The sequence below is a fragment of the Carcharodon carcharias genome, chromosome 13, assembly GCF_017639515.1.
Source record: "Carcharodon carcharias isolate sCarCar2 chromosome 13, sCarCar2.pri, whole genome shotgun sequence".
Lineage (NCBI taxonomy): Eukaryota > Metazoa > Chordata > Chondrichthyes > Lamniformes > Lamnidae > Carcharodon > Carcharodon carcharias.
The window spans coordinates 120,181,985-120,195,447 of NC_054479.1; the positions used below are offsets into that span (position 1 = coordinate 120,181,985).

General features: G+C 38.6%; 1 protein-coding gene across 1 annotated transcript in view; it reads right to left on the minus strand.

The window, feature by feature from the left end:
- The window catches only part of reln (reelin), a 373,827-nt gene that overhangs the window by 341,404 nt on the left and 18,960 nt on the right, over window positions 1-13,463 (minus strand). The window contains exon 4 of the mRNA XM_041202329.1: window positions 1,265-1,375. Within this exon, the coding sequence (XP_041058263.1) occupies window positions 1,265-1,375 (111 nt within the window). The remainder of the gene's footprint in view (window positions 1-1,264; window positions 1,376-13,463) is intronic.

The following is a 13,463-nucleotide window of genomic DNA, read 5'->3' on the forward strand; positions in this document are numbered from 1 at the left end:
ATCTTTCCAAAGGGAAGATTTAAAAAGATATTCCTTCCCACTTTTCCTTCTGCAGTTTCCCTACATTGTATACCATCTCCAATAGAAAAGGGCCATAAGAACACAGGTTAGTGAGATTCATCCTCCAGCCCAACCTCTTCCCTCCTTTGCTCCCACCCAATTAGGAAGTTCTCCACCTTTATTATATCATTCCTAAGATCAATAGCTCCATCCATGGGAGTTCATAGACTTATACCTATTCTTCTACCACAAGAATGGCAATTTAAAAAGCAACTTACCTAATTAATAGTTTTTCATGAAATGTGAAAACATTAAAGTTAGATGCTTGGAATTATAAACATCATATAAATCAGTGTTTCTCACATCCAAAAGCAGAATACTGCAGATGCTGGAAACCTGAAATAAAAACAGAAAATGCTGAAAATACTCAGCAGGTCAGGCAGCATCTGTCGAGAGAGAAACAGGTTGATGACCTTTTCATCAGAACCTTTCTGATGAAAGGTCATTGACCTAAAACATTAGCTGTTTCTCTCTCCAGAGATACTGCCTGAGTATTTCCAGCATTTTCTGTTTTTATTCCTCACATCCATGTTATTCATTCTAGTCAGAAGAGTGAGACAATGCAGATTATGGATAGCTCAACAAATATTGTCACTGTCTCTAGTTGGCTAATATTTGAGAAGGTAGAACAAAGTCCTGCTTTCCCTCTCATCAATACAGCCAAGTCTGATTAGAATCTCCAATGAAGAATCCCAAATATGAATAACAGATGAGACTTCACCTTCTAATCAAGTCCCAATTTTTGACATTGTTAACAACTGGCAGCATTGAGAATGAGATTACTGGTTCATTTTAAGCTGACACTCACTTCCATGGATGAGCTGATCTGCTTCCAGGGTACATGGTGTTATATGTTCAATATCCCAATATTAAAATATGACTTCAACAAAGAATTAGCTATTGTGTTCTAGGTTGTAATCTTGACCCGAGGTGACATACTTCAGTAAGGCAGCCTGTTTATTAGCTTAGTGCTCTTTTGTGCAAAATAAATGATCAATTACTCTCTCTCATACTTTGAAGTTTAATTGTATTGGTGAAATAATCACTGTGACATTAGGTTACAAATACAGCTCCAAGATGCAAACCATTTTCCAATATGTTCCATTTCTTTGAATTTTCTCAATCATTTATTAAAATCATAATTAAAATTTATTTTTGACATTTGATGAGAAATGATTGAAGTTTAAGGGGTGCTGAGACCTACCAAGACCAAATGAGCCAGGACCACTGACACTTTGCGGGGTTTGGATGCTTGTCGATGTGTAAAGACCAGTCACCAGTAAGCCATCAAAGTATGTGCTGGTGGAAATAGTCACTGAAATACATAAAAATAGGTTTGATCCATTAATGATTGTGAAATCAGACAAGGCAGACAATACAAATCATTAGGAGCATATTTTGGGATGCGATGGTCTCACCTAGGCCTACTGCAGACACAATAGTTATTCAGTACAACAGGTGATCATGTGTTCAACTCAGCAAGATCACAAGATACATGATTATCAAGGGTTGTCACATCATCTCTTGGTCACTATGTGTGCTGAACCAATGTTATTAGATTAACTAGACAGCAATCAGTGATGGTAACCATGCCCCTCGAGTATATTATGTACAGAATACTACAATGAACAAAGATACATGCAAAAGATAAGTTACTACTGCCTTAAACAGTAAACGTGGATGCTTATTTTAACAAAATCTACAACAGAAATCCTGCTAACAATTACACTGAAGAAAATTTGGTTTAAATTAACAGTGAAATGTTCATTAGATAGTACAATTTTTATGAAGAAGAGATTAAAATCCACATTAAAGTGAGCACTGGCAAGACCAAATTAGGCTGATTAAAACAGTACCTGCTTGATCGACTATGTAGTCTTTGGAGAACACTTTTGTTGCCTTACCAAGATCTGTTGCATGATTCCATTGATATTTCTTTTGCTGTTTTAGTCTGTTTGTAATTTTCCCTCCTTACCCAAACACTCCCAGCAATATGTTTTCTATCTTTTTAAATGATTTTTTCCCAGCTCTAGGTAAGGGTATGACGCTGAATTGTCAATTATCTTTTATCCACACATTAATCAATCTGTTCAGTATTTCTTGTTTTTACTGTTTCTGTTTCAAATTCTTAGCATTTTCAATAGTTGCTTTTTAAATTATTGAGCAGGTGTTCACACAGCATGTAGGTTCCTGGAGCTGGGAGGATCAGCAGTCATAGTGATAAACCTAGTAAAGAGTACATGCTTTTTATGAATGAACCATGGGTCTCATGGGAGAAACCTAACCGGGGAAGGTGGAAGGTCTTATTTATAATTTTTAACCCATTTTTCCACAGAAATGATCTGTGTATTTAAGTTACTCCATGGCTTCATTCTATCCCTATAACTTTCTACAGCATTACAACCTTCCCTTTCCCCAGCATTACTTTGCTTTAACTTGAGCTTCATGTGCGTCTCCCATCCCTTCATCCTATTTGTGGCTTTGCTTCAAGCATTCCTCCTCTAAATCCCTTGACCCCTCAACCTCCCTTTTTTATATTAAGGCCATCTTTAAAATCACTCTGGCCAAACTTCCTAACTTCTCTTTCTTTGGTTAGGTGCTTGTTTTTCTTAATCTCTCTGTGAAGCATCTAATTTTTTAAGATGTTAAAGGCACAGTATAAATGCAAGTTGTCGACTGTGAAAGACTGGAGGGGGACCTATGTATATAGCTAGATGGGCAGATCGACAGCAGATGCAGTTCAATGTTGATAAATTAATATATAAGTAGGAGCAGAAGTAGGCCATTTGGACCCTTGAGCTCACTCCAGCATTTAATAAGATCATGACTAATCTGATTGTGGCCTTAACTCCACTTTCCTGCTGGTCCCAAAAAATCCTCGACTCCTTTGTAGATCCAAAAAATCTGCCTAACTCAGCCTTGAATTTATTCAATGCCACAACCTCCACAACTCTCTTGGGTAGGGAATTCCAAAGATTAATGACCATCAGAGAAGAAATTCTTCATCTCTTAACTGGAGATCCCTAATCTTGAAACTATGCCCCCTTGTTCTATAACACATTTTGCAAATGAAAGGAGAAGGAAGTGGTCAGATTTTAAAGTAAGTAGAGGAACAGGAGGACTTAGGAGTACAGATACAAATGGCATTAAAGATAGCAACAAAATTAGATAAGGCCATGAAAAAAGCAAAATCCTTGAATTTCTATCCGGATGTATACATTTTAAAGGGAAGGAGGCAATGTTGAACTTAGCTGAAGTTTGCTGAGTTGAACTTTACGTTCAGCTCATCCAAAACTGCCCAAACCTTATCCAACAGCAATAACATTCACCCATCACTTCTCGCCATCTACAATTGGCTCTTTGTTCCAGAGCACCTCAAATTTTAAATTCTCATCCTCATGTTTAAAACCTTTCACTGTTCATCCCTTAATAACTCTGTAGCCTTAACTAGTCCTATAACCTCTACCTGTATTATAAACCATGCGTTTTGGCCTCTTGTGCCTGCTGCTTCTCCCCTCAACCCACCCCACCTCTGGCTATGCCTTAAGATGCCTAGGCACCGTGGTCTGGAAATTCTTCCCTAAATACCTCCACCCTGCTTGCCTCCTTAAAATCTAGCTTTTAACCAGGCTTTTCATTACTCCTCCCTATATCTCCTTCTTTGCTCGATGCTCATTTTTTGATTATGCCTCCGTGAAGTGCTCTGGGATGTCATTCTATATTTAAGGTGTTATATAAAATTTGTTGTTTGTTGTCAGTGGCAAAGGCAGGAAATTTATTGAAGCTTGTTGGGATGAGAGCTAGCAGACCAAAAGGTCTATTTTCCAATTAAGGATTTCAGAATAAGATTCAAATAGAAAAAAAATTAGTTCTACCAAGACAAATAAAGAAAATCAAAAGACAGTCTTGTCAGACTAAACTCTAAAGCACAAAGGCCAAGTGCTGATTATGTGTTGCTAGTCTATCAATAACATTGCTAATACTCAATGTAATATCCTAGCAAATATTTAGAGGCGCAAGTCCCCTAATCAGCTTTCACTTGTCAAATTGTGGAACTGTTTAGCTCTAGGAAAACATATATTATTTCTGTGTTCTATCAAATAATTTGAGGCATGTTTTTTCAAAAGAAGGAGTGATCCTAGAGTTTTGAGGGTTATCTGAATGCCCAGAACACTCCCCATACCTACATCTGTAATTGTAGTAGATGACTTAGGATGTTACTGGGGATGAGGGGCTATAATTATGAAGGTTGACTTGAGAAATTAGTTTCTCTTTTTCTATTGATGGTAAGAAGGTTAAGGAATGGGCCAATAGAGGTATCCCAGATTACAACAGATAATAGTTAGGTAAATAGTAATAGATTCTTTCCATTGGTTGATAAGACATCAGCAAGAGGGCATAAATCCAAGGTAATTTCAAAAATAATTAAAGGCAAGGGGTAGAAAACATTTATTTACCTAGAAGATGGTTAGAAGGTAGAACTGTCTTCTACAAATTATTGTTGTAACAGAGTTCAAAAAACAATTCAAATAATGCCTTGAAAAAGCAGAACATTAAAGGTTCGGGGAGAAGAAAGAGCATGAGATTCGAGTAGGCTCATGTGGAGAGAAACACCTGTGCTAGTTTGATGGATGCAATGGCTCTTACAATGCTGCAATATGCTATGGGGTAGATCTTAACTTCATGTGATTGATTTCAGTAGGAATAAAAATCAGGAACGTGTAAAACAGGCTGCCAACTGCTTTCACCTGTTTTACACTATCGCACAAAGTCAAGATCTACCCCTGTGTATCCAGAAACACAGAAATTTCATTGCTTAGTGTCACTTAATAGCTAACAAGAATAGTGTGAATATAAAGTGAAAGATTGTTAATATTCCAGGTATGTGAGAAAGTGATACCTTCAGAAGTGCAAGCAGCATGGTTTGAGATTAACATAAATGCTGGAAATCTGTCTGCTGTTCTTCATTTATTATGCATTTGTTTGCTGTAGAATGACAGAGGCACTTTCAGACGTTTAGACTTTCACAATAACACATACTGACACTTGTTCCTAAAACCTGGTTGAGGCAGCAGAAAGTATAGGAATGCAGCCTTCATGTTAGAAAACTAAAGCTAATAAACTAGATTGGAATTCAATTTTACCATTCACTAGGCTGATGACTCAGGCAACAGGTTCCACTGTAGAGATTAATGAAATTACTAGTCAGACATTGGAAGACGACATATGAAACGAACCATGCTTTTTCAATTCAATAACCTTTAATGTAACTTTTCTCAAAACAGGCGCAGTTAACCACCTTTGATGCAAAGTTATGGAAGCGACAATCAAAATTATTCTTCATATTATGAATTAGCCCTTCAATTAACTATACTAATGAAATAATTATTTATAACAGAACTCCTGTTACAATCATTACATACAGAATCAGAAGTTGCATAAGTTCTGCTTAGTTCAAAATTATAGCATGAGAATGGTGTCAAAATGTACCCTGCACTCTGTTGGTTGTATCCTTCGTTTATGCCAATACCATGTAATGTTCTAACTGTGAAATGCTTTTTATGTTGCCCATTAGGTCTGACTTTGAAAATTGCAGCAATCCAACTTGTACTAGGTTAACAACTTTTAATTTACCTGTAGAACAGGTGGGATGGGCAGAATACTCATTCCGCCTGCCTGGTGGCTGCAACAGCAGGCCTGATCCATTGTAGTAATTGGGTACTATTTAAATTCAATCAGTGATATACCAGCAATAAGCGAATGCTGATAGGCAGCTTCCCAATTGGAGGATGTGGGAAATTGTGGTAAATAAAGGCCAGGCGAGATGATCAGCCAGGGAGGGTGGGGACTGGGGATTCAATCTCTCTGGGGCCTGTAGCAGCATTCTTACTATGTTTTTTGAAATAGCCTCCTTAAAGGACCGTCAAGTACCAATAAGTGTAGCATGCCTGTCATACGCTATGTCCTTTTACACTTCAAAATTACATTGGGTTCCTATAGACATCATAGAATCCTGTATTACATAAACCCACAAGTGCCTGTCTGCTTCCAGCAGGTACCCGGTTTGCCTATTTCAAAATGGCAACAGCTGAAACAGCAGCAGGAACAAGGCCTTTGTACTTTGCAACATTTTTTACTGCATTCCCAACCTCTTCCCACCCACTGGTGAAGACAAATATCAGCCCCTGAAAATCTAATTTACTGCAATTTCAAACATTTTCTTTTACTTGCTTTTACTTTTGGAATTCTCAAAAAGCTTGAAAACTTCCCAGGAGTTCAAGTTAAGTTGTGAAATGAATGCTGGAGTATGGGCTTGTTCTGTCATTTGACTTTAATCCAATCCTGAAGTGCTGTTAAAAAAATGTGTAGCATTTAGTTATTTGAGGGCATTCCATAGCCCGTGTGCTTGATTCTAAAGAGCGCTAGTCAAGTCTTTATAACATTGTTGCATATTTCCACAAAATACCCTGTCAGAAGTCTTGGTATAAGTCATGCTCCATTGCAGCTCTGCATATTGAGAGGAGACACTTTGCACCTGCAACTAGAGACTGGCAAATGTTCCGAAAAAAAATGACAATATAGAAATTAGATTGCTTAAGTTACAATCAGCACTGAGTACTTTTTATAATCATAAGCATTCTGAATTGCTAAGCTTTTCCTGATGTTAAAGAAAAATAAAAACACTTCCATTTAGTTATATTAGCAAATAGTTGAAATCAACATAACAAGCAGAGCTAATCACCTGTATACAATGAGATGATTACTCAAAAGTTACTTTTTACTCAAAAGAGTTACAATGAGATGATTGGAGGATGGAAGTCATGGTGTACTGGTGGTGCCATTACCATCAGGGGGGGCCATGGAGCATCCATCAAGGAGGGCGCCCCCACTCACCCCCTTTCAGGAACCTGCTGGGAGGCTGCCAGGATTTACCTGATGGTCACCCCATGCAGTGACGCAACATAGGCAAAATGCCCAGAGGGGCAGGAAGTGGCCCTTAATTTGCCAGTTAAATAGTTCAATTGGCTGCCCATCAATGAGCTTGGAAAATTCAGCCCATAGTGTCACCTAAACATTGCTCGTTGATATAGCTGGCCTTCTCTTCTATTTGTTAACCAACACTAATGGTGTCCTGCACCATGGCATCATTTTAGTTTCTCAATTTTTATTAAATGTAGGATGTAAAACTGCAGAGTTGTGATCTTACAAAACAATCTTCAAACATAACTTATAAAAATCTAGAGGCTCTGAAACTCTTTTTCCAAGATTAAAGTGCTGGTGGGCTGTGTGGGGCTGAACTAGGTGCTGAGACTTTGAATAATAAAGCAACATTTTATCACACGCAGTTTTATTTTAACTTTTCACATGTTTTTGAAAAAAACACTTCAGCCTCACAAGCTCTTATATCCAATTCTAGGTGACATCAATGATGAGGTCAGATGAATATCTGCTCTTATAGTTAAGAGAGATTTAATTTTGCTATTGGATTATGGAAAAAAATAAAGGAAAAAATCAGGAATAAAAGTAGAAAGCTCAACATTAAAGTTAGACTTCATAAATAACTAAAATAATAACATTACCATAATAATGATTTATTACTTACCTGAGGATTGAATAACACTTTCCTGTAACTTTGTCCCAAAATTTCAATTGTTTCTTTCACATAGAATAGACTATATTAGGTGTCAGCCTTGGTTCAGTGGTGGCACTCAGAATGTAGTAGGTTTAACCCCTATTCTTGAACATCAGATCTCAGCAGGCACTTCAGTGCAGTACTGACAGCGTGCTGCAATGTTACAGATGCTGTCTTTCAGATGAGATGTTAAACTGAGATCCCATCTGTCCTCTCATGGACATTTATGATCCCATGACCAATGGTCCCTGTAAGCAATACTGCCACACAGTAACGCAGAAGTTTCCACCTCGGCTGCACAAAAATCTTCCCCTCTAAGTTACTGCTTCTGCACAGCTGCACAAAAAAATTTGAAGGAGCTGTGCACTTAAATAAATCAGCTACACACCCAAAATAAAAGGGATCATTGCACATGACACTCTTCAAAGAAGAGCAGATGAGTTCTCCCAATGCCCAATGTCCTGGCCAATATTGTTCCTTCAACCAATATCCCTAAAATAGTTCAGCCAGTCATCTAACATATTGTTGTTTGTGGGACCGTGCTGTGCGCAAATTGCCCACCCCATTACAATAGAGACTACATTTCAAAAATACTTAATGGTCAGTGAAGTGTTTTGGGACATCCTGAGGATGTGAAAGGTGCTATATAAATGCAGGATCTTCTTTTTATTTTGTTGAAAATTCACCAAAGGCGGGAAATTGGCATTGCCATTGCAACTCTCAAATGCATACCTGTGCTGGTGGGTTGCTTGGGGCTGAACAAGATGTTGAAACTTTGAACAATCCGGTTTAGCTTTGTTACAGTGATTGGGGAAGGGATGGAGTCAGTGGCAAAACCAACGATGATGGTTTAGGACTGCCCAATTGTTAGCTGGAGGAAGTTACGCCGCATCCAAAACTGAATGCCAAACATATAGTCTCATAGTTCAGAGCAGTGGAAGTTTTAAGAGACACAGAGGTAGAGCTGTGTGTCACGAGTGCCATTGTGGGAGCTGAGCTCATAGCTGGGATGATGTCACCAAGGACTTGCTATTAGATAAGAAAGTGGAGAGGGATAAGGATAGTTCATTGGGTGATTCCAGATGTAACCATGTGGAGGTTGGGGTAAAGAAGCAATTATTAAAGATAGTCTATGATCAGATTGGTAAGACTGGAACCAAGCAAGGACAGTCCTATTAAGTTGGACAATGGAGGAGAATGGTGTAAGGAGGCTGAGGAGGACAGTCACAGTTGTGTACTGTTGACTGAGAAAGTTCATATTCAATACTTACTCAACAAATGAACCTCTTAGATTGCATTTTTATTAAACATTGTAGTTCTCATTGTTAAGAGTGCAAATTATCTGCTTTGGGATTATACTGTTACTCACAATACTGAAAATAAAACATTATTCAAAAAGAATAACAGTTAAAATGCAATTTATTGCCTCCTCTTTGGAATGTTACAGACATAATTAATATTTCACAATTTTTTTTTGATTTTTAGATTCTGTGGATACCACTACAGTGCATATCTTGCATAGTTTTTCTAACAGATGCAGTAAACTCCAGTTTAATAGATTCAGGATGTGTTCTAGAATAACAGCAGTACTCAATCAGCTGAACAACATTAAACATTGCTGATTTTTGATTAAGTGAAATTGCCTCTGGCAGTTCCTGTCAAAAGCTAATAAAACTCTTCACAGAAAAGTTGTTTTCAACATACTAATCATATCAAGTCCTGCAATTAGTATGGTAGACCTTGTCGATTTGATGAAACTTAAATTTTTGTATGTCTTTAATAAATGTAACTTGTTGAAATTGGAAAGGTTAATTATTCTTGAGGGAATCTAGCTTATTGAAATTCTTAATATAACTCATTCATTTTATTATTTATGAACAAATTAAAATCAGACCAGCTTATTTTTAATTTAGATACAGTTACGCTGGCTCTTGTAATCAAGATATATCGAGTACTAACAAATTACTCTGATTACTCTGTTTATTGAGGAGCCTTTTAACTGGGCAGAAATAAGTCATCAAAGGGTAAGTGAAGGTACTGTAGCTTTGCTTGCGTCACCTTTTCCATAAAAATTTTTGGAAATCAAATCTACTGTTGCTATCCCACAATGGATCTAATTTTCAAAAGTTTTGGGGGACACAATCACAATGTCCATGTCTGTTGTGAATTTTTGGATCAATCCAAAGCTATGCAGTTTCAGAGCACATGGCAACTTTTGCTAACTTCTGCATCCTTGCAGAATTCCACTGAAACGAATACAATGAACTATCCAAACCATTCACTTTGTTAATACCAGGCGCCGCTCTTTAGTGTGTTGGCCTAGAAATGTAGCACTTTGTAAACATCAAGTTATGTGGAAGGCTAATGGTGTGGTTGGTTGATTTACCAGCTTGCTGAGCCAGTTTGAACTTTGTCTGTCCATGCAGTTCTGGGTAAGCACTTGCAGAATGGCTTAGGCTTCGAGCTTCTTGTCCTGTCAGGGGCTACGCACAGAAAGGAGTAGCTGAGCAAAGCTTTCTAATGCAAATATTAGAACTGAACTACAAACCTGTTAGAAATCAGATAAATCCATGATGACATTTGCTACATTTAAAACAAAAAGTCTGTCAGAAGGGAAATATCACAGAGCATGGATTTTCTTTTAAGAAAACATATATTCCCTGTAGACTCACACCCCAAATGCTTTAGATATGTTGCAACAAAAAGTTAATTTGTGGAACTATACTTTTAAAAAAAGGTTTTGAGTTTGCAGTCTGGTAATATTGAGGCATCCATCAACAACATGTAGATATTTAATAAAAATATGACTGATTTTTAACTAACTCAAAGGCATCCTTTCATAAAATCCCAGGATTAATTGCAAACCGATTTGAACTATACTAGAGAATTGCACTGACTGTATAATAATTCAAGACTCAGTCCATTCTGGAAATGAAAGGAGAAGGTTTCTAAATTAAAGACATACTTAATTTATGAAGGTAGTCTTGTAAAATATTGTGGAAGAGACGAGTGGGATGTATGCTCTTTGTCATTACTAAAAAGTTTTGATGACAATATGAAAAATTAGAGTAAACCTAGGGCAGAATTTTATGGTTTCCTGCTGGCAAGTTTGAAGGCAAGAGGCTTGTAAAATGCAGTACATGGCCCACCTGCCTACTTTACAGGCAGCCTGCCCATCCTTGGACCTATTGAGGCCCTTAAGCAGCCAATTATCATCCTACCCTGTCACTATTTTATCTGTGGCAAGAGGAGGTTTATGCCGAGCAGTAGACCGGCAGCTTTAGTGGACTGGTGTCAGGCAAGAGGTTTGGGGTGATGGGGGTGGGGGTGAGGGTACCTTCTTTGGGGTTCCCTGTACTCGGAGTCACCCCCCTCCCCAACCAGGTCATAAGCATCATTAACCCCCCACCCCCTCAAACTCTATGCTGCAACCCCCTCACTCCCCTCGTGGGGGCCTGCCAGCCAGGCCCCTCCAATACCCCAGACTTACCTTCAGTCTGGCCTCCATTAGCTCCTCTTCTTTGGGGACTAACTGTGGTCCCAGCAGTGACCAACGCTTGGACCTGGTGCTGCTAGGGTTACAAAGCTGTCAGCCATCCGATTGGCTGGCAGCGCTCCAAGGTGGGATCTCCTCCTTAAATGGGAGCGGAAGTCTCCCCCTTATCCAATTAACATTCTAATGAATGTTAAATGGCTGTGGGGAAAACAGTATCGGCGGGGATGCATTCCTTGCTGACTCTTCAGGTGGCAGGGTGGGAAACTCTGCCATCTGAAAAATTCTGATGAATTTGTTTAAATGCCATCTAATTTAAGATTGTATTACATTTTCCGAGATACCTTTTAATTTTTAATAAAATACCCTGCAAGTGGGGAGCTATCCCCTTTCAAGGACACTGACTTTTATATCCTTCTTACTGTAATAAAAAACATTATATAAACTCTGGAGGTAATTTTCACCATCACCATTTGAGCAATTAACTTACCCAGTATAGAATCCACCCGATTTACATATGTGACATGAAGAAGTTACTTTATAACAAAACAAAATGGTTGTAATTATCACATGACAGACTGCTGCTTCAGAATGATGTGCAGGTCCTCAATATAGATTATATCTAGTAACATTTCCTGAAAAGGTCAGATGATAATTTTAACTTTTAAAATGTTTAGAATAATTTACATTTATACAGTGTTCCTCATGTGGATGTTAGACTCAATGCAGTGAGCAAGAATAATTTCAGAAAAGAAGAGAAAATGAAACAAAACGTGTGCTTAAAAGTTGTTATTTGGGGAGAAGTGGTCAGTGAACAAAAAATTATTTTAAAAAAGAAAGAAAATATGAAACAAAAGGTTACCATAACAAGGTAAAATGGCTTTGAAAAATAGTTCTGGAAAAACTTGATAGAGTACTGGTAATAAACCTGATGTAAAATGCAAATCAAACAAGCTTGAATTGATAACATCTAAAAGGTAACTTGTGTTTATTCAACAAAGTCAGGGGTAGAGGTGTCAAGTAAACAATTAAGGGTTTTCTCTTAGCTTTGTAATGGAACCAGACGGTCTACCCTTACTTCAATAGAGAATGTAAATTATTTATGTAGCTCCTAAATGAAGGAAGCTAAAAGTTAGCAATTCGGGGGGGGGGGGGGGGGGGGGGGGGGGGGGGGGGGTCATAAAACTCCATTAAGATATACATTATTCGTATGGGTTACAGAATCTAAGAGTTGCACTTCCTCTCTCCTCACCGTCCAAGGACCCAAACACTCCTTTCAAGTGAAGCAGCATTTCACTTGCATTTCCCCCAACTTAGTCTACTGCATTCGTTGCTCCCAATGTGGTCTCCTCTACATTGGAGAGACCAAACGTAAGCTGGGCGACCGCTTTGCAGAACACCTGCGGTCTGTCCGCAAGAATGACCCAAACCTCCCTGTCGCTTGCCATTTTAACACTCCACCCTGCTCTCTTGCCCACATGTCTGTCCTTGGCTTGCTGCATTGTTCCAGTGAAGCCCAACGCAAACTGGAGGAACAACACCTCATCTTCCGACTAGGCACTTTACAGCCTTCCGGACTGAATATTGAATTCAACAACTTTAGGTCGTGAACTCCCTCCCCCATCCCCACCCCCACCCCCTTTATGTTTCCCCCTTCCTTTTTTTCCCAATAAATTATAAAGATTTTCCTTTTCCCACCTATTTCCATTATTTTTAAAAAAAAACACCCCCACTACAGCTATACCTTGAGTGCCCTACCATCCATTCTTAATTAGCACATTCGTTTAGATAATATCACCAACTTTAACTTTAACACCTATGTGTTCTTTTGTACTATTGTTGTTGACATCTTTTGATGATCTGCTTCTTTCACTGCTTGTTTGTCCCTACAACCACACCACCCACCCCCTCCACCTCTCTCCCTCTCTCTCTCCGCCCCCCAACACACACACCTTAAACCAGCTTATATTTCAACTCTTTCTTGGACTCGAACTCAAGTTCTGTCGAAGGGTCGTGAGGACTCGAAACGTCAACTCTTTTCTTCTCCGCCGATGCTGCCAGACCTGCTGAGTTTTTCCAGGTAATTCTGTTTTTGTTTTGGTAAAATAACTAGTTTGCATTTCTGCTTGAACCATCCCGATGCATGCTACGTTGTTATGGAAGAAGGGTCTTTTGATTAGTTTATCTAGGTGTTTCTAACAGAAGGCAGTTGCAATTTTGGTCGTGTCGTCTGCAGCTCAGAGTCGTGAGAAAAAAAGATGAACGTTAAGTCAGGCC